The sequence below is a fragment of the Ochotona curzoniae genome, unplaced genomic scaffold (assembly GCF_017591425.1).
Source record: "Ochotona curzoniae isolate NIBS_2020 unplaced genomic scaffold, NIBS_Ocur_1.0 contig_43, whole genome shotgun sequence".
NCBI classification, from domain to species: domain Eukaryota; kingdom Metazoa; phylum Chordata; class Mammalia; order Lagomorpha; family Ochotonidae; genus Ochotona; species Ochotona curzoniae.
This window is the reverse complement of record NW_024466218.1, coordinates 5,142,499-5,164,246: the sequence shown is the minus strand read 5'-3', so window position 1 is coordinate 5,164,246 and position 21,748 is coordinate 5,142,499. Positions and strand designations below refer to the sequence as shown.

Sequence of the window (21,748 nt, the reverse complement as noted above, 5' to 3'; positions counted from 1 at the left end):
TTGTGAGAAAACAACATTTGTGGTATAGCTTCCAAAATGTACTGTGGTGAAAGGAAGCTAGTGTCAACACCACTGGAGCTCAAAGCCCTGGCCAGTATTATTCTAATAGAAGAAATAATCAAAGGAAAAGCCTAGAAAGCTTGCATGTTCACTAAGAGACTGCCCAGCGACCATAGCCAGTTCTGGTGACAACACAGGGCCCAAAGCTGGCACCTGGATAGGCTCACCAAGTAATCTGTAGAGAGGGAGTGTTTATTCTCTGCTTTCACTTCTGTCCAGGTGTTGATGAAGTCTGCTAACTCTTAACAGTTCCAAACCTTGCCAATCTAACAGTCACATGCTGAACAGCGGGTCTCAAAGCAAGGTCCAGGAATGAGCCCCAAGGTCAATTAGGCAGCACTAAAGACAAAACTACTTTCATAATACATTATTTGACTTTTTCATTCTCATTCCTTCACAAATATAAAGTGGAAATTTACAGGACCTAAGTGCAATGTGGTATCTTATCAGAGAAAATACAGATGCATAAATGAGAAACTAGCTTTCTTTATTAAACCCTGGATATGAAAGACAAAAGTGTAAAAGCACGACAGATCTCTGCCCACTGTCTTCTGTTTCGGTTTCAAAAAAACACAAACTTATTATTATTTGTATAATAAATTATAATTACTTATTATATATTGATTATTACCCCCTGGAGTATTCAACATTTTCTTTTCCGAGCGTAAGAGTTTTGACACTCAAACATTTTCGAATTGCTGCTCTAGAGAAGTGAGAGATGGACTGAACTCACCCGAAGGTTGCATCTGAAAAAAATGGGGCAGCTGGTGCCCAACCTGTCCCCTATTCCTCCCACTTGGGAGTCACAGTCCCACAGAAAATAAACGTGGTGATCTCATTTTCCGCTCTGGGAGTTGGCAGATCCTTGACAGCCCTCAGGAGGGGAGGAGAGGACATCTGTGGAATTCTGGGAATCAGATTTAGTAACGGGGCCTATTCCACAGATAAAGAACACATCTTCAATCCCAGGACTCACCAGAATCATGGTGACTCCCCTTTCCTGTCCACATGTCACCTGTTCTGAACTCAGGCAAGGAAGAAAAGCCCTACATACTGGACCTTTCAGAAGACTGACCTTTGGCAAACTATCTCGAAAACCTGAGAAAGAAAAAAGAATTCTAATGTTAAAGACGTAATAATCAAGAGAGGAACGGGACTTCTGGCAGGCGCAAACCAACATTTCACTTTGTTCATATACATTTCTCACTTGGTTAGGAAGGTGACTTTTGCAGTCAAGAGGCTTTAATTCCTACACCACAGGGGACATTTTGATCTTGATGCACAATCAAAACTTAGTGGGATTTATTCTGTAGAAATGTGGCTGTTTGGAGTTACACAGCCTAGAGTGACAGCAGCCTATGGAAAGGCCATAGGTCAAAGGTCTTAGAAGACAGGGAGGATGCACAGTGACCTTACACAAATGGTAAACTCTTCTGGTGAAAGGCTGCTGACACCTGGCTCTGGCAAGGCTCTGAGTCAATTCAGAACTTCCAGAGGTGCCTGTGGGTCTCACCTTAAATGAGCAGAGGCTGCTGTGGGACAGAAAAATAAAGATTATTTCAACCACGACTGCCCAAGGACTAGTGAGTGGAGCATTTGCAATTAAGTGACAAGTTCAAGAGTTTTTGCAAGGATCTCACTTTAAATTATTAGTGACAAGTCTATGAGAGCTACAAAGGATTGGCTGCCTCTAATTCTACTCCGGTCAGGGCAAAGCTTGGATCTTTATGGCTCACAGGTCATGCTCCAAGGTCACTAGCTCAAAGGTCAACTTCTACCAAACTCTCCAGAGCTTTTTCTTTCTTTTTTTTTTAAACAAAAACAAAGGAAAAAGAAATATTCTCTTGAAGATAGTATTCTTGCACAAAAGTGATCCTACAGCAAGCGGCACAGCAAGCCACCAGGGCACAAGACTGTAAACACTTATTCCCAAGGCAGGGTGTCCACCAGCACACGACCATGCAATGACAACACTAGGCCATCTCTTGCAAGGAGATCAAAGAAACGTGAGTTCTGAAAGTGTTGGTTACCAAACAAAACTCAACTGAGAGAGGCTCCCAGTGGTATATAAAGTTTAGCACTTTGCATTCTCCATCTGGAGTGGGATGTACCCTACACATTGGGCTTCCTAGCAGAAAGTTGGCATTTGAGATACCGTCACCAAAATACAAGGTTTGAAAATGTCTGATGGCTTCTTCCTTTGAGAGTGCTTTTCTTTCTCAGCCAGCAGGTTCAAAAGCTTTGAACTCTGGCCTTACCCTTCCAGTCCTTCACTCAGCCAGTCCCACTCTGTGTGATGGTCTCTGCAACGCTAAGGATAAGCTCTGGAATACTAATTTTCCTGAAATAACTCTTCCAAGGGCTGGACTTTGCTTGCTAAATCTACAGGCTGTTTGACTATTGCTGTGTTCATCTTACATGCCCCATTAGGTTTAAACCATCAAGCTATAGACGGACACATCATGATGCTGGCAACAAGGTGGTCCAACGCATATGTATCTACCTCTCTGACGGGCTGAGCACATTTCTGGTTGAGCACAGACTGGTTAGAAAGTTAACCTAAATTTGGAGACTATGACAATGGAATCCCTGTTCCCTATTTCCAAGGACTGGGTGCTATCCCCCTCTTGTTTATCTCTGTTAACTCCTCTGATAAGTCTGGATGAACAAATGGGCTTAGAGGCCAGTTCCCTCTTCAGTGCTTTTCTACCAGAAGCCAGGTTAAGCCAACCAGGATCAGCACTGTTAATATGCTGAAGGTCTTGCAGCCGGAGGTCAGTCCTGAACCCAGCACTGTCAGACAGAAGAAGGAGCAATTAGTTCTCTGACGTGATACATCTAAGTCCCATCATCCAACTTTGTCTTCATCAGTAATAAAGGATGTACTTTGATCTTTATCTGCTGATTCTTATTTTTAAAGCAGTGAGATGCATAGAAAGCACTAGTCTTTTAGGTCCATTCAGGGACAACAAAATTATCTATAAGTCATTGTCTTAGTAACATTCCAAAGCAAAAGCTCAAAGAATGGGAAGAACAAAGGTCAAACAGTGTCACTAACCACCACCAGATCTCCAAGCCTACTGAAATGGCTCAGTGTTGAATATCTAAGGCTAAACAATCAAGAGGACCTTTAAGTATTTGGAGGATCCAAGTGCTGAGAACAGAAAACTACAGATATTCCTGTATTACTGGGTTAGTACAGGTCTAGCTGAAGCAGGTGCAAGATCTGGAGAAACTGGGCTATTCATAGAAAGAACCACCAACCATAACGAGACAATTTCTTTAAGCCAACACCAAGGAGCTCTGTGAGCACTGAGAAAAATCACCAGATTCCATGCCAGCTTATCCTGAGTCAATCTGTTAGAACTTTCCAATCCTAACGCCAGAGTTTTCTGCCTGAAAACTCTGACATCCTTTGAGTATTGATTCCAAAGGCAAATTCTCCCTCAGGCTGAAACCCTTCAGGGTCTAGAACACATTTATCCTACTCCCACTAAGTCCGTGCTTTTAGACTTTCAAGGAACCAACAGAGTTAACAGGGAGTTACCAGCCAAACTGCACAGTTCAAGCAAGGCCACATTTAGACACTGATAAAAACAGATCATGGCATGAATGTCTACCTCCTATAGTGGACTGATATGAAGATTACTTGAGAAAATGCAATCAAAACACTTGACTTGTGACATGGTAAATACCAAATAAATACTGGAGATGTGATCACATCAGTCATTTTTCAGAAAGGTTCTAATCTTTGGAAATGCAGCCTCACACGACCCTGCAGGGATATCATGACCTTGCAGGGATATGTCAGGCAAGGGAAAAAGGCAGCAAACACCAAGAATGAGTTACAGTCAAGTTACAGGTTTGATCCAATATGGCTTGGGGTTTGCACAGACACTTCAAAGAAGGAAAGGCCAACACACAATGGAAGACATTCTCAAACTCATTCACAACTATGACCATTCAAATGTAATCCAAAAAGAGATACTTTGAAGTCTGATCACATTTGTAAAACCCTGGATGCCTGATTAGAGTAGTATCATAAAATTATGGGTAGGGTCCAGTGCAATAGCATAGGGGTTAAAGTCCTCACCTTGCATGCGCTGGGATACCATATGGTTGCCGGTTCTAATCCCAGCGGCCCTGCTTCCCATCCCTGCTTGTGGCCTGGGAAAGGCAGCTGAGGATGGCCCAAAGCCTTGGGACTCTGCACCCAGAAAAGCTCCTGGCTCCTGGCTTCAGATTGGCTCAGCTCCAGCCATTGCGGTCACTTGGGGAGTGAACCTGAGACGGAAGATCTTCCTCTCTATCTCCCCTCCTCTGTATATCCGACTTTCCAATAAAAATAAATAAATCTTTAAAAAATTAAAGATAAAATTATGGGTAAGTAAATACATACCCAGTGCTGGTGGACTGCTATGGGAAACACTTTTGCACTGGCTGGTAAGCATGAATACTCAGATTAGCACCCATCCATTCTACCGCACGGTCCACACCCCGGAGAGGAGCAGCATCCTATCACCGGGAGATTCCCAGGCATGGGAGTTCTCAGGCTTTACTGACTCAGAAGTTCAGGAGACAGAGTCAGAACTTTCCCGTTTTAACAGGCTTTCTGGTCATTCACATACATACTCAAAATTTGGGAAAAGGCCCTAGAGAATGTCACTTATGTCCACAAGGCACATAAAGTCATGCTGAGCAGAGTGAAAGTCTGAAACCACTCCAAATCCAGCAGCAACACATCGAATAAACTTGGCCATATTCATAGCATACAATGAATGCTCAACAGAAGTGTGACTGAACCAATTCCAGCTCACAATCCAACTGAATTAATCATAGACACATAATGATAAGTAGAAAAGGCAAATCACACACATTCATGGTATCTACACACATATTGAATGTATCCTACATCTTCGCATGATGCACAGAGAAATCACACATCTCCGTGTGTGTGTGTGTACCTAACAAGTATGTACACAAATGTTGAGGCTATAAAACAAAGCAAAGCAATGGATAAATACATAGGATAAGCAGGATGGCAGTTTGGGAATAGAAGCAGTACTCTGGCCATTTACATGGTACTGCAGATACTCTACTTCTTAATCTGGCTGGCTGTTAAACTTATTTTATAAATCTTTAAAGTATATACATATGTTTTATAAACTGATGTACACAGAGCATGTTTTTATTGAAAATTGTTTTTTAAAAAGATAATCATCATACATACACCAGAAAATAGGGGTATCAATCTACTTATTTTTCTAACCTGAGTTGAAATCTGTATGAAATCTAAGAATAGCCTCTAACACAGGATGCTTGTATATGAATTTCAGCTTCATCACTATATCTAACAAGTTTGGACGCATCAGTTAACCTGTCCATGGTTTGGTGTTCTCCTAAGTAAAACAGTGTCTGCTTTTGAGAACAAATGAGTTAATGTATGCAAGGTACTTAGAACAATGCCTGACACATAGTAATTATTCAAAAATTATAAGCTATTATTAGGAAAGAATAATAGTAAGCTAAAAGCAAAATTTCCTGCATCTAATTCTCAATAAATCATCAGCCTCTATTCAGTTTGTTTTTGCAAATACTATGTTGTCATCAACCAGTATGATATAATAGCTTCAACTCTCTCCTTTTCTGGGTCCTCAGTATCTTGTGAAAAGTTAGTAGGAGACTGAGCAACTCCAGTTCAAAGCCGGCCTCAGCACATGTTGCGCACACGAACACAGACACACACACACACACACACACACACACACACACACACACACACACACCCAAACATTCACATCCCTATCCAGAAACTGAAGAACTAAAGCATTGAAGCCAGAGATCACCTGTCATTTCCACCACAAATCACCAGGACAATAAAACAGTATACATTACTATCTTTCTCTAATGATAAAGATGCTATCAGCCAAGATAGTATTTGTTGGGACTTAAGGAGGACTGTCAAAGACTGTTAAAATATAAGTCCTCCCAAGACTTACAGATTACTAACTGTTGTCTAATGAACCCAGAAGGAGGCAATCCATGGAGGGCTGCAAGTTGTCCACCTATAATGCAAAACATACTTCCTTGTGTTTATTCAAATCTCAAACTTATTCAGAATTATTACCCTACCCTGTGTGACACAGGGTAATATGTTGTCCTCCAAATCTTGATAAATTTAGAATATTGCCCCAAAACACATAAAGAACAAGATTATGTCTATATACATGTATATTACATGTACAAATATAAATAGATACATAATATATACACAAATCCAATTTAACTCTTCATAACAACCCCTATGATGGATGCCATTTAATATTCCCATTTCACAGATGGCATATTGAGAGCTAAAAACCACATACAACATATCTGCAAGTTCCCCTTAACAAGCAGATGTCAAAGCCAGGGCTCTAACCTCAACTGTTTTGCTCTAAGGTCCCAATAACTCTCCATGCTGCCTTCTTGCATCTCCAGACGGCTAAGCTGCTGCAACTCAGACAAAAGAAACTGAAGATTGAAGGAAGTACCACACTTACTATATGTTCAGTTCAGAAAAGCAGAAATTGTACTTGATTAATGTGTTACTCCGTGCACATAAGTTATATCTGATGGGGAAAAAAACAGAACAAGACTCCTTACCTCACACCATATACAAAAATAAATCTCAGGTAAGTAAAAATTTTAAATAAAATGTGATAGTATGAACACTTGAGCAAAATCTGATACACAAGAGGTTTGAGACAGCTGTTTATGCAGAATGACAGGCCTCAATTTATACCTGTCTCAAGGTTGTAAGATTCCTGATACACATGATAGATATGCATCCATGCATTTTCATTAAAGAGAGTGAAAGCCCAGGAAAATAAGGAACCAGCATTGTAGCTATTTCTACAAGCAGAATCAACACTGAAAAAGCAATCTATGTTGCAAAACTAACCTTCCACGTTGACATGTTAAGTTATCATGCAATCCGCATGATAATTCATTACTATCTACATGTAAATCTACCTCTACTTCCTTTTAGAACAGTTCCTGTCAAGATGGGAAAGGGAAAGGTCATACACCATATCACCAATTTAATTTACTTTTATTTACAAGGTGCTTAACTCTAAATCGATTCATAAATTAAATTAAGTGGTTATAATACTGTCCCCAAATGTTCTCAGTTATGTGTCAAACAAGAAGACAGAAGGGCAAGTAAAATTTAATGCTCAAAATACAATCACTATGTATAAACAATTACTTTCATGGAAGAAAAACAATGTTGGGGCAAGAGCAAATAAAACGGAAGGCATATATCAATTATACCTTTGCAGACCACACAAACAGTACCATCTATTTAAATACAGCAAAATAAAGATGACACATGTAAAAACACAAATAAATCAGAGCTGGTCTTGAAACAGACAACTCCTTGGTGGGCAATTTCCTGCGGAGCTGCAGCCCTTGGCTTTCATCATTAGGCATAATCTCCCACCTACAATCTGGACTTGCCAAATAATCAATATAAGCAGAGAAAAAAATCTTTTGGACAGTTCTTTCTAATGTACAAGCACTCTACATCCTTCATGGTAAACTCTCATGTGTTCAAAACGCTATACAAAAGGGTCAACTGTACCCAAATAAACGCTGAAAAGCCAGCAAATTACAAATTTGCGATATTATAAAGCCCTTGATGAAAGCTTTCTGAAATTAAAACCAAAGTAAATACTGGATAAAGCCTTCCTGAAAAGTGGGTCACTGGGAAGCTCAAGAGAAAGAATTAAGAAACATTGCTGAAAAGGTTAGGATCCGTTAACACTCTAATCTTCTGTAGGAAAACTTGAGGTCAAACAGAGTTCTTCACTTCCAACCTCCTTTTGGTTAAAGAAGTGGCACAAGAGTCAGTAAATTACAGAATTTCAGACGCCTCTGTCAGCTGAAGCCAGATTGCCAATGACCAGGACCAGAGAAAAACACTAGGAAAGTCCTCAACAAGTGTTGAGTGCCTTGACCCCATTAACGCTCAAGGGGCCTTTAGTTACAATAAAACAATCTTTCCTTCTTGCTAAAATCATTTTTCAACTTTATTAACTTCCCAGGCATTTCTTTCTTTTTAAATTTTCCATGATATGGCTTGATAGCCACAGAGATTTCCCCTTTCCATTGCATCCACCCCAGTCTTTCCCAATATTGTGACATAACATATATGTATGACAATAATACAGGGATGATTTTACGGCTTACCTGGAAGATGCCAGGTACAAAAGGAAAGGGACTTCATGAAGTACAATAAACAAAAAAGAAGATACGTTGTGAAAAACCAACTAAACAATTAGCATTGGAGATGGTTGAAATTGGGTCGGGGTACTCGTGGGGAGCTGGCACGCAGTGTGCCGGTGCATGCTGATTAAACACCATGTTTGGTTTAGGAACATTCAGTAGTCTGTTCTCTCAGATGTGAAATTTCCTGTATGCATGTGACATATCCATAAAGTAGATGCATGCATGTTTTTGGTTTTCTGCATTTTGGATGTTCTGAAGCAAGATACTGGAAACCAATTATTCTGCAAAAGGTAGGTGCCAGAGGAGCTGCAAAAAGCCAATATTTTGGCTGCAAGAAAAAAAGAAAAAAAAAAAAACCACTTTATTTTACTTACTGGGCCAGAAAACCATGAAGAATGAACTTCAGACTTTGAACTTTGGTGTCAACCAATTAAGACAACAAAAGAAAAAAAAAAAAATGTGGTCACAGTCTTTGGTTCACTAAAGATTTATGTTAAACAGGCAAGTGTATTAAATCCCCTTTAAACTTAATAAAATTAATGATTTTTTTTTTGGCAGTTTATTTCAGGTTTTCCTTAATAGCTTTCCAATCAGCTAACAGATATTTTGTGCAAGGTTACAGTCAAGTGAAGTGTATCCACGCCAACAACAGGTCAAGTTACAAATAAAACAGTTGTAGGCAGTCTCAGGGGCGAACAAAGCAGTGTCCACACTCGGAGCTCTGCAGAACACTCAAAGCACGCGCTCAGTGTCCTGGAGAAGTGGACAGACAGATTTAAGAGAAGTCAAATAACTTCATCTGTGGGGGGAAATAGCTTGTACTAGCCAAGCATGGAAAATATGCCATTAAACATGAAAACATTTCAAAAATCGGCCCCAGAATCTCTTGCGTTTATTTTCACAGTCAAGAATGTGAAAAATATACAACTTCAAAAAAAAAGGGAAAGAAAGGAAACCAGGCCTAGTCCTTAGCCTGAGAGATGCTGATCAAGTTTCTCAAGTTCCAGAATCCAAACGCGCACAAATATTTCTGAGCACCTCAGCACATTATTGTCTGTTGAAGAAATTTAAAAAGCAGATTATGAATCACCTCCCTAAGTGCCTTCTTCTCTTTCCGCGGGTAACGTGCAGAACAATGACAGAAAAACCTAATTAATCATGACATTTCTTTGGGTTTCATTTGACAAAATTAAGCAAAAATCGAAGGCCAAGAGTGACAAGGGTATCTCAACCGCTAATCTTCCTCTGTGTGACTCACTGGATTGCTGCAGCCTAGCGCACAGAAAACCACATGCTTCCGCGTCAAGCCACGTGCTTCCGCGTCAAGCCACGTGCTTCCGCGTCAAGCCACGTGCTTCCGAGTCAAGCCAAGTCAGCCATGACACAGACGGCTCCTCCTGGGTTCTCACACTCACCGTGCCCAAGTCCCAGCTTCATCAACTCTGAAAGGGGAACAAACCCACACACAGAGCACAGACGAACTGAAACAACCACCTGAAAATACAAAATTGTTTCTCTCCTTTAAATTAAGAAACACCTACTCATGAGGGGGGTGGGGGGGACGAGTTCTGTTTACCACTAGAGACACCAGTTTGAAAACAGATTTTGAGGGAGCAGAAAACACCTAGAGCAGTGACTTTTCTCTTTTTAACATGCTCTGCCATGTTACCTATTACTACATACCGAATGACAATTACTACATATGAACATTCTGGAATGTCTTAAAACAGAAAATGTGAGAACAGCTCCTGAGAGACAACGCTTACTGTAACCAGGAATATGAAAGTCTAACAATTCAACAGAACAAAGTCGAACAAACTCAAAACTGACTTGCAAAAAAATAATGTTATATTAGTAGTTCCAGTAATGTACGGAATAACAAATATTCCAAGTTCTGCACACCTCTGAACTGTTTTTCTTTGTTGGTGAGTTCTCATTGAATCCAATGAAACATTAAATAATGTATCATAATGGGTGCATCTTATTGTATATGTTCTGGTTCTGTAGGTAGGTCACTTTTTAAAAATTCAAAGAAAAACCAACCTTAAATCACAATGTGTAAGCAGTAAAAAAAAAAAAAGTATACTATCATACCCTTTTTACTCATTTATTTATTTAATAGGCCTTTCTTCAGGGGAATAAAAAGTCCTAAGGAGAGATCATATGTCAAGTATCTCTCCAATTTACTATGATGTGGTGTGCCAGGAGAAGAATTTAATGTTCATTAAAAAATGGAATTAAAGGCTTATTTTGGTGCAGTTTTGAAGTTTATGCATAGTTCTCCTTAAAAGTACATGTTTTCCATGAGCTTCTTAAGACTTTTGCATTTATAATACTGTCTTTTTTAAGTGGCTGAAATGTCTTAAAAGCACTATACAACTAATTTTCTCAGCGCTAGTTGCAAAAAAAAAAAAAAAAAATTACATTGTTTACTTAATCAAAGCAGTCAGTAGACCAGGACATTTTATTCTGATATTAAATGGTTTTCGGTAGCCTAAGTCCCAGATCTTAATAAGGCTCACTTTAGACAACATTTCCAATCAGAACAGACAGAAAAAAAAAATTAAACATTCAATCAGTGAGGAGAAGGCAAGTAATTTCACAACTGTTTAACCAACTAGTAGAACTTATCATTCACAAGATAACAACACAATGTGGTCCTTTGGACCTATTTCTGGCTCAGCCTGTCTAGCTTTGGTTGTCCCAAATTTAACTTCAGAATATCCCAGTGTTATCTCAGGTTAGCTTCATCTCCTCTTGATCCTGTTCCTTAGCTGTATCTACTATTTGCAGTCTTTGTCCAACTGATCCTCACTCCACAGTCAAGTCCCACAGATTTCACCTGCCCTTCTCTGTAGCTTTCCTTTATAGCTTGTTGCATAACTATTTTTAAACCATGGGGCGGTTAAGTAATATTCTTGAACTGAAAGTAGAACTCAATTTTTTTTTCCGCCCAGTAGGGGTTCTGAAAATCAATCACTTCCGATGGACTTCCAAACACAAACTAATGCAATCATTTGCAAGAATGAACAATGCTCCAATGAACATCTTTGTGTATATGTGTGTATATGTTTTCTAGGACAATGCACTATTTTTAATATTGACCCATATCACACAATTCAGTGATTCTCTCAGACTATTTTCTTTAAAACAAAATGAGGTCACAAAATAAAGCAATTTTTACTTTCAGTAATAGCACACTGTAAGCCTACCCTTCCTCACCTCACAAAAGCTTACTTCTGCTAATAAAAGTAACAGCCAAAGAACAAAACTTGAGTTTAGAGTCAAACATATAGAAAGTACAGATGCCTTTCAACAAATCATAGCTGAACAGATGCAGTAACAAACACACCAATATCCCCTTCACCCACGGACAACCCGAAATTCCTTATATTTTAGGTTGAAAAAAGTGATTCAAAACCATTGAAAAGGAAGAAATATTGAGTATATTTTCAAGCAGGCCCAAATAACAGACACAGAAAAAAACCTTTGAAATCAACTGATCCAACCAACTTCACTCCTAAGCAAAGTGAGGTCATGAGAGAGTTTAAAGCAGTAGACCATATCTAAATCCCCAAATTCCTGGCTTTGACACTGGCTCTGCCCTAGACGGCCCACAAGGGCAACTCACTGGCACAGAACAAGTTGGTACATTCCCACTTTTCATGCCACATAGAAAGTAACCAATCAACTATGGACTGGCACTTCACATCCAACCGTACTGAAGGTTGTAGGGGACACATACAGATAGCTGTCCTCAACATATATAGTGCATGTATGTGTATGAACACACAACACAAGGGCTTGGGTGTTACAACTTACAGAGGGAAGCTCAGTACTTAGGAATGAACAAGAACTGAGACTAGTTAAACCTGCTATATATCATAACCTTCAAATTTCTGTGTTTCAAATAGTCCCATCCTAACTTTATACCTATTACTATACACGTGCAGAAGATACAGCTTTTACTAACACATAAATGAACTATACCTCTTTCCTAGCACCTTGCTCATTATTTACCTCTTCCCACATATGAAGAGTTCAACACAGACCAATTATATATTCAAATTAACTGAAATAGTGTTTGGAAAAAAATTTTTGAACAAATTCAAACTGGAAAAAAAGTTGTATGATTTATTGATACAAATTGTATTCAGAACTTGCAGTTCGTATCTTGCAAATATTTAAGTTCTAGGAGGTGTACTGATGGCAGATATGAACTACTTATTCAAATGACAGAACCCAAATTCCAAATCTATCATATTTTTAAATGGCTGATAAAATTCACTGCCAACTCTAAGCAGTACTTAAACTTGATTACTTTTTGTACATGAGCCAAAAGAACAAATTTGAATAATGCTAACTTGGGCGAAATGGTGGAGTGTATACACAAACACTGCACTTCTTAAATAACAGCTCTGATTTTTCTTTAAAAATTTACTCTTCTGACTTAAGAATATCTCTTTGAAAACAGGACAGGGCTTTGAGTTAGTTAAGACTTCCAAAAAAAGCATTTCAAAGTGAGATTAACTGCTGCTGCATGTCTTGACATTTCCCAATTAATAACCCTAACACTTAATGAGGTGCAAACAGATTTCAGAATTGAAAAATTTTAGCAAAAAAGAAATTAAGGAAAATTCAACACGGGATACTATCTCCAAAATAACGTGCAAGAAGACTTCAGTTTCCATCCATGAAAAACAAAGCCATGGAAAAATAATTCCCTCCTAAAACTTTAATTCTGAACTTTCAGAAGGTGGTCAAAGGCTAATTTTGACAAGTATAAAGTAAAAAAAAAAATGTATATATATATTCTCAAAGTATATTCTTGCAATTGAGGCCTAAATGTATAGGTATGTAAATGTTAACATATTTGTGAAATATGTCCAAAAATTATTTTGGGATGTATAAAAAATTATTTTTCAGATCACTCCTCGTAGGTTTGTAACATACTACAAATCAGTCATGTCCACATGACCAAGACATCACTGTCCAGCTAAAGACTAACTGGGAACAGCAACCAACCACTTCTTACTTTCCTAAGAACTTACGTTACATGATGTAGGGAAGTCCTATAAATACTGAGAATCAATGTTTTATGCTAAAGACAATGATTGAATCCAAGACTTTGACATTCTAAAGCAAACCTTTTTTTGTATGTTTTATGTCTTGAATGTTAACCCATAAAATTGGCAACTAATAACTGAAACACAAATGTGGTTTATATATATATATATTTCCCCCAAGGTAGTCATTCCTATTTTCAGCCAGGAATTATGTGCTCAGACTAAGAATGAAGAATTTCTATGAACATCAAGGTACTGTCCTTGGCATGTCATAATCCAATCACAGGTACTTAAATGAGAACAATGGCTATGCAATGAAGACATGAAACAGAAGAGCAGGTTTGTAAGCTATTAATTACAGGCTCAGAGGTAAAAGTAACTGATTTTTTTTTAAATGATCAACTCAAGTAATGATTTGAATGCCAGTTGTATAATTAAAGAAAAATAATCTAACTTCATGATAAAACAGGAAATCACTTAATGTGTGAATTTTAATGTTCACAACTGACTTTCTAATGTAAAGGACAATATCAATATCTTAAATTAAAATGAGAAGGAAGCTGAACATCCTAACAGGTTAACCTGAATCACACAAATGCAGGTAGCAGAATAACCTAACTAGATTGCTCTGAGAGCAAGACACTAATAACCAACACATTCCCTTTTCTAAAAACTCTTGGCTGCTTGGTCCAGATTGGAACTGCAGGTGCGTGCCAGGGAGAGATCGAGAGCGAGAGCGAGAGAGAGAGAGAGAGAGAGAGAGAGAGAAAGAGAGAGAGAGAGAACACAGACTTTCAATAGCAGAGGACTGCAGAGGAACCACTTTCACCTTGCAGATACAGCTTGGCTGCCCTGGGGTGTAAACCAGCCCCGTTAGCTCCAAGTGGTCTAATCTAACTACGATCCACATGGTACACTTAACCGAGCAGCTCCTGAGGCACAAACCGCCCTGTTTCCACTGCTAATGACCTTTCCATCAGTCAGTACCAAGGCGTGACTGGCACTCAGGCATCAGGCTGCATGACAAAGTTATCATGTCCCTTTTCGGGAAGGGTTATAAAAATCCACACAGGAGACACTGCTCGGGAACAATGGACAAGATGAGCGCCGTGATTTCACTTCTCTAAACGACAGCGGGTAAAAAAGCTAAGGCCAGAAAGACCACATCCCAAATCCACACCTGACCTCAAGGCAGATGAACAGGAAATGAGACTGCCCCCGCCCGAACACATCTGGGCTTCCTACAGTTTATGAAAGACCAAGAAATATCTCCCCCTGCCCCCAACTCCGTGATGCGGCATCCAATTAAAACTTAAATTTAGATCCAAAACTTAGCGGGGATAACTAACACTCAGAATTTAACGTGAATCGGGACCGTCGAAAAAAATGCCGAAAAACATTGTCTTTAAATATTTTCAAAATATATTTGTTGAAAAAGAAAACATGAGATGCCCCGAACTCTCAAGCCTCGCCTTCCTTTTAACTTCAAAAACTGCAAGTGGCGCTTTTCCCCTAGTTCCCTCTTAGCCTAACCTTTTCTTTCTTTTATTAAACCACTGTGAAAGAAGAAACAATAAATGAAGTGAGGAGAGGCTAAAGAATGAGGAGTACGAGCTGGGAGAATAAAGGGCGGTTTTATAACAGGAGGTACTTTTGTTAGCAAGTGACTGGCAGGTCTCCTCCTCCAAGTTAGAAGAAATTCCATCCACTCCCCAAAACTGCAGAGGCCGAACACGTCCCCACGAACAGTTTTGAAATCCCAGAATCAGGAGAGAGATGGGGGTGGGGGGGACCGGCGAGTGGGGGAAGGGAAGAAAGCAAGCCAGCCCAGCAGGAGACTTAAGAACAAAAGGAGAAACCTAAGAAAGGAGAAAGGGACTAGGCGCACGGGCGGCCAAGCATCCAGCCAGAGCTCAGGCGAGCCGGACAGGGGAACACCACCCGGGGCGGGGACGGGCGAGCCAGGCAGGCTGGGCGCGCCGCACCACGGCGCACCATGGACAGGGCTCGGCGCGGCCGCGGCCCACACCCCTCTAGGGGGCAGCGGGCACGAGAGACCAGGGCGCCGGCCGCGTCCCGTCCCCGGCGCCCCAGGCCCCCCAGCCCCTGCGGCCGGAGCGCGCCAAGCCTCGACCCGTGAAGACCAGGGAGGGGTCCGATACGCACCATCTGTGCTCACCTCCCCCTCCCACCCCGCGCAGTGGGCACTTCCGAGACGCGCGAGCCCGCACTTTTCGGGGCTACAGTCGGCTGCCCTTCCCCCCCCCCCCATCACTGCCCTCAAAGCGGTGCGCCTGGAGGGGAGGTGGGGGGATCTCGCTGGCTTTCCCTGTCCCGCAGCGAGAGTGGGCACGCCCCTCTCCTGCAGCCTTCCCGGGACTCAAACACTGGCGAGGGCCAGCTCGGGACCTCGCCTTGGCCCCCGCCCAGCTGGAAAACCGCGCGGCCCAGGCTGCACGGTGTCACCTCTGGGGACCCAGTTAGTGGGCCGGGAGGGCCCTTGGGGACATCCCCCACTCCGGACACGGAAGGAAAGTTGGGCAATCGGCGGGGTGAGAGAAGGAGCGACCCGCCTGGAGCAGGTGCTTCCAGGCGTGTAGGATGAAAAGGCTTGCTGGAGCTCTCCTGAGGATGTGAAAAGTGCGGGAGGCTCCAGGCGAACGCGGGCCCGGGACTTACACAGGGTAGCGGGAGCGGGACAGAGAGCAATAAATACTCGGGTGACGGAACTTCTCCCCGCCCGCGGGCTACGGGGCCTGAGGAGACACCGACTGGGGGTGCCCCGAGGCAGGCCGACAGACTCCGCGGGGCAAAGGGTGTTGGGGCGGAGGTGGGGGGGGGGTGTAGGGAAACAATGCCTTCTTTTCAGGTGGGACCATACAGACAATTGTGAGAATAACAGAAGAATGGGAGACAACTCTAGGCTGGGTAAAGACAATAGGACTGTGGAGCCCTTGGGCGCCTGGAGGCGCGCGGGTGCCAGGGTGGGGTGGGGTGAAGGCAAGTCCCGTAACTAAGACACCAGAGTGAGAATTCCTACAGCAAACTCGAGACCCATCCCTGCAGAAATCCACAAAACAACAACAGAAAAAATCGGAGCAAAGTGCAATGCGAAGGGCCAACAGCTGAGCAAACTGCGAAACCCGAGGTTCGTCCTGCCTCTCCTCCTGCCCCATCGCCTAGCTCGTCTGGTCCCTAAAGGAGAAGCAGAAAGGGCCCGCGATGGGTCCTCTCATCCCCGCCGGGAGAGGCGCGGGAGCCCGGCTGGCCCGAGCCTCCTGCTTGCGCAGCTCCCGGGCCGCGCGGTGCGGCACCTCCCTTCCCCGGGTGCGCAGCCCGGCCCCGCAGCGGCGCGGGGAACAAAGGGACCCGGCGCCGCCCGCCCCACCCGGCCCGCAGCCCGGCCCCGCGGGGACTCGCGTGTACCTGAAGCAAGGCCGCCAGCAGCGGCAGCAGGGTCCGCGTCGCTCCCGCTACCCGGCACATGGAGGCGGAGAGGAGCCGAGCGAGGAGCCGGAGGCGGCGGCGGTGGCGGCGGCAGAGGCAGCGGCAGCAGCAGCAGCAGCAGCACCAACAGCGGCGCGGAGAGACGGCTCCCGGCAGTTTCCAGCCCCTTCCCTTCCCCTCCCCTCCCCACCCCCTTCTCCGCTGCTCTCCTCTCCCCGCCAATGGAGAGCGAGCTGATGACAAATAGCGGGCCGCGGAGTCCGCGGGACTCGCACTAGGAGTAATAAAACAGAGCGAGGGCTCCTGGAGCCGGGGAGGGCGCGAGTGTGTGCGTGTGTGTGTGTGTGTGTGTGTGTGTGTGTGTGAGTGTGCGCGCCCGCGCGCGCGCAGGCGGCCCCGCTCCGGCCCGGAGCGCAGCGGAAGCCGCGAGGGATGCAGCGGCGGGGACCTCGGCCGGTGTGTGATGCGGAGGCGGAGGCGGAGGCGGAGGCGGAGCGGGTGGCGCTCCTCGGGAGCTCCGCCACGACAGGTTACGGGCTGGTGGGTTTTTTTTTTTTTGCTTTCCCCCTCCCTCACCCCCGGGCTCGCTTCTGGGCGGCCGCCGGGCGCGACGACGACGACGACGACGACGACGAGGCTGAGGGGGCGCTCGGGGCGGTGCGCGCTGCGCCCACAAAGGGCAGCAGTCCCGCTGCGTGGGCTTGGGGGGGTGGTGGTGGTAAAGCTGAGGGCCGCTGCTCGGCTCCTCTTCTCCCGTGTCCCCTCGCCTCCCCGGCGCCGACACGGTCACTTGGGAGACTCTTCTCCGGCCTCGGCCGCGCGAGGCTCAGGCGGGGGGGGGGGGGCTGGCGCGGCGGGCACCACCACCACCACCACCGCCGCCGGCACCGCGACCACCGCCGGCACCGCCGAGCTCCGTCCCGCGCACCGACCGCGGCGGCCGCCCCTGCACCCTGCGCCGCCGCTCGGGGGGCCCTGGCCCTGAGCCGCTCCCTCGCGCGCCCCGCTCGGCCTCGGCCGGCTGGACCTGGGGGTCGCCGCCGCTCTCCCGCGCTCTCCGCACGCGCTGCCCCGGCTGCGCGGCCCGTCTCCCGTCCCCTCCCGCCGCCGCCGCCGCTGCTGCCGCCGCTCTCGCCGTCGCCCTCGCCTCCGCCTCTCTCCTCCGCCGAGCCTCCCCGCCCGCGTCGTGGCCAATCGGAGGCCACCGAGCTGAGCGGCAGCCGGCCGGATCCGCGGCAGCCGCCCGCCCCCGCCCAGCCGAAGGCGCCCCGTTTTTTCTTTTTCTTTTTTTTTTTTTTTTGCTGCAGCCCGTGGGGGGCCGCCGGAGGGAATCCTGGGGTGCGCAGAGCACCGCCCCGGCAGGTGGAGGGGCTGCGGGAAATAAAATAACTTGCGAAGGAACTTGATTGGTGGCAGGTTCACGTTTGGTGGAAATCTTGGAGATTAGGGGTTGGGGCGAGGGTGCAGATGCGGGGAACGCCGGTTTGGTTGGTAACCTAACGCACGCTCCTCTATTTTGTCGCATTTTTTCGAGATAGGGTATTTTTCTGGCCAGGGACACCCACACAGCAAACTGGCGGCTCCAAGCACAGCCCTGACTGGCCATTGTTGGAGGCGCTCTCCGGAGCACCTGCGGGCTGGGTCCGGATCGCCCAGGCCGCGGCTCCCCGCTCGCGCCTCTCCAGCTCCTACCGTTAAGGATGCACTGGAGCCACCCAAGTTCTTGGGTCTTGTTTTCTTTTGTCCTCGCTGAGAGTTGGAGAGTGCTTGGTGTTTCATTGGGCATCTCTGGTGCTGTAATAGTACTCGTTAATGTTAGTCACGAGTTGGGGCAATTTTAGGGACTTGGAGGTCGTTCACCACCACCATCCTAAAAAATAAAGTCGGGAGAGAGAGAGAGAGAGGCTGGAACTCGCAGTGAAAATGGGATTATCAAAAGAAAATAATTGATACAGAGCATCAAGTAAGGGATTTTTATGTCTGGCACGAACTTGGCAAGCAATTTCAAGAATGTGACGTTGGGTCACAAGCTTTTGCCAGATGGAGGGGCGGGATGGGGAGCGATTTTTCTAATGAGGTAATAAATTCTTCTCCGGAACTTTTGAGGTTTTTACAGGTAAATAAAAATGAGTTTTCAACCCCTGGTGGGGGAGGGGAGGCACATGAACTTCGTTAACACAGTGAATAATCTAGTGCTTACTCTTCAGCTTTGAGTAGCTAAAATATTAACACTGTTTGAGTTTCAAGGTACTGATCGTTTGAGAATCTGATTATGAGGCTCGAAAAATCAAGTACTAATTTCTTGGACATAACCGATGCAGCTTTTAATAATGTCCTATCGCTCACTAGGCTTTTAAAAATTTAATATTCATAGGAAGGCTTATTCAATTTTAATTAAAACATCATAGTGTAAGCCACTTTTTTATGAAACTCAAAAATGTTCCTGGGTTTTCTTCTCAAAAGAAGAAAGGCCATGTTAATTAAATTTAAAAGATTAGATGAAAGGCTAGGTTAATATAGTAATCAGAGGCGCTTGTCTCTCTTCTTTTTTTTTTATTAAATATTATTGTCATACTATTGCTAATCAGAGTAAAAGTTACCTTTGCAGTAGGGTATTTATAATTTGCACTTATGAGGAGTCATGCATGATGATAGCACCAATGGGGGAAGATGTTGTTTCTGAAAGTGGGGTTGTGTTTTCAGACCTTCTCTCCAGGCCGGAGAACGAAGCTGTGCTGATGGGCGTGGAGCCTTCAGGTGCTCCTCCGAGCCCTCAGCAGTAGCAGTCAATGTTATTCCCATTCTCATTAAGCTAAAGAACATTCAGCATGAACTGCTTGCATATTATTTACTGGAGGCTTGTGAACATTATTTCAATTATGAATTAAATGCTAACTATGGCTTTATTAACTGGAATCCAGTCTGCATGCCTCTCGCTAGTCAGTGATTTGGGGAATTGTTCTGGAATATGTCTGATTTAAATATGATCTCCTGGTTGGCCAAATCACCTTTGAGTCAAGATGTAATAAACTAACCGAAAATTCATGCGGATGGAGACTTGGTACATTAGTTGGTGTGAAGTAACTCCAACTCCAACTCTGTCCCTAAAATACCATTCTTAGTCCTCAGGCAACATGGTGACTAGATCCTAAAGCATTGCTTGTCTGTAGGCAGGCTTTCCATCAGCATACAGAATGGCAGCGGTAACAGGGGCTTGGCAGTTACACTGAGAAGCCACCAGGTGGTTAGGAGGGTAGGGTAGAAGGAGAAAACAAATTATTCATATAAATTAGGGCTGGGCTCATACATCAAAAACCCATTTCCTCCTTGATGTCTGCCCTGTGCCTTGCTGCCATTCATCGCGAGACGGCCTGTGCAGGTACGCTGAGCCCGGTGCACCATCGTGATGGCTCTTGCACACGTGGCGAATCTTCGTACTCGCATACATATCGTGGTCCTTTGCAAACACTGGTTTCCAATAAAATCCTAATGACTTTTAGTTCTGTGTGAATGGAGGAGAGTGTGAAGTATGAATGGTCGCATGGGTGTTTGTGTGGAAAGAATCCTCACACAAGGATCTGCCTGTGGCAGCCCCACCTGTCCCCAACCCCCTCCCCCTGTGTCCACACCTCCTAGGTGGGCCTGCGACATCCTGCACCGTTACCCTAAATACTGAATGAAGACTCCCTCCTTCTCTCCCAACTCAAGGGCAAGCCGAGGTTGTCACCTATCTTCTGGCAAGTAGCCTCACATGTTTTTCTCTTCAGTTAGTTTTTGTACATTAAAGTTGACCTTCCCTGGGTCATAGCCCATTCATAGAGTAATGGAATGTTCTACAGGAACGTTTAGTCACGGTCAATGCAACTCCTTCATTTTACAGATAGGGGCAGCCCAAGGCTTTAAAAAGATACACAAAGCTTACCAGTGGGGAACCAGGATGGGATCAGGGATTCTTATTTTCAGTCTTACCTGCGTCATTTTCCTTATTCTGGGAAATTCCTTTGACATTAGAACATTTAAGTATATGGGATGAACAGGCTTAAAAAAAAAGTGTGGGGAGAAAATGTGATGCTAGGGATTTGTCCACTATTTTCTCAAGTATTTTGCTCTTCAAAGCATGTGTGAAGTCAGAAACGTTATCTTGGCTCTTCTTTCCACTGGACCCTATTCTGTGTGTTTTCCAAGGTCCTTAGCGTGACTCTGAAATTTAAAATTCCATGTGTTTGAAATAATTAGCTGCTAAGTACAGTGCAGCCCTCAGCCCTGGACCTTAACTAGAGACAGGAAAACTGGCTATTAAAAAATTAGTCCAATTTTATTTGGATATGAAGATTTGAAATCAAATTCAATGCTTTCATGGGAAATACAATAATGGAGTAACTTGAAGTCTAGAAGCACCTACTATAAATTTAACTGATGAGCATTTTAGCAGGGACAAGTAGCCCCTAGGTTACAAGAAACTCTACCAATTCAGAAAAAAGCAATAGATCCGTGTCTGAACGGCAGGTGGTTATATTGAACACCTGAAGCTTTCGGTGGCGCGTTGACCTAGCTAGGGCTATGACTTCAAGTCACTGTCTTCCTTTATTGCTGGAATATGGATGATATCAGAATCTCTCAGTGAAGTCTGAGGTGAATACAGAGGACCACAGTGGGTCTTCAGGCTTTTCATTCCATGCATCTGGAATTCACACATTTCCATAGTGGTTTCAGAACACAGTTGCTCAGGGATCACGGTGATTGTTCTTACTTTCCTGAGTTCTGTCTGCAATGGGAAGGAATAAAAAAGTGCAACATGGGTTTTAATCAGAATTTCATTGACACATGTAGATTTGGCTGAGTGGTTCAACAGTCAGCTAGGGCATCGTGTTACCATGTCAAAAACCTAGGACTGCTCACTGGTT

The 21,748-nt window shown here is 44.2% G+C and overlaps 1 protein-coding gene across 1 annotated transcript in view; it reads right to left on the bottom strand.

Annotated features, from left to right (window-relative positions):
* The window catches only part of CDH2 (cadherin 2), a 222,125-nt gene extending 204,828 nt beyond the window's left edge, over positions 1-17,297 (bottom strand). The window contains exon 1 of the mRNA XM_040984837.1: positions 16,824-17,297. Coding sequence (XP_040840771.1) covers positions 16,824-16,883 — 60 coding nt within the window. The 5' untranslated portion in view covers positions 16,884-17,297. The remainder of the gene's footprint in view (positions 1-16,823) is intronic.
* Between the last annotated feature and the right edge of the window lie 4,451 nt (positions 17,298-21,748).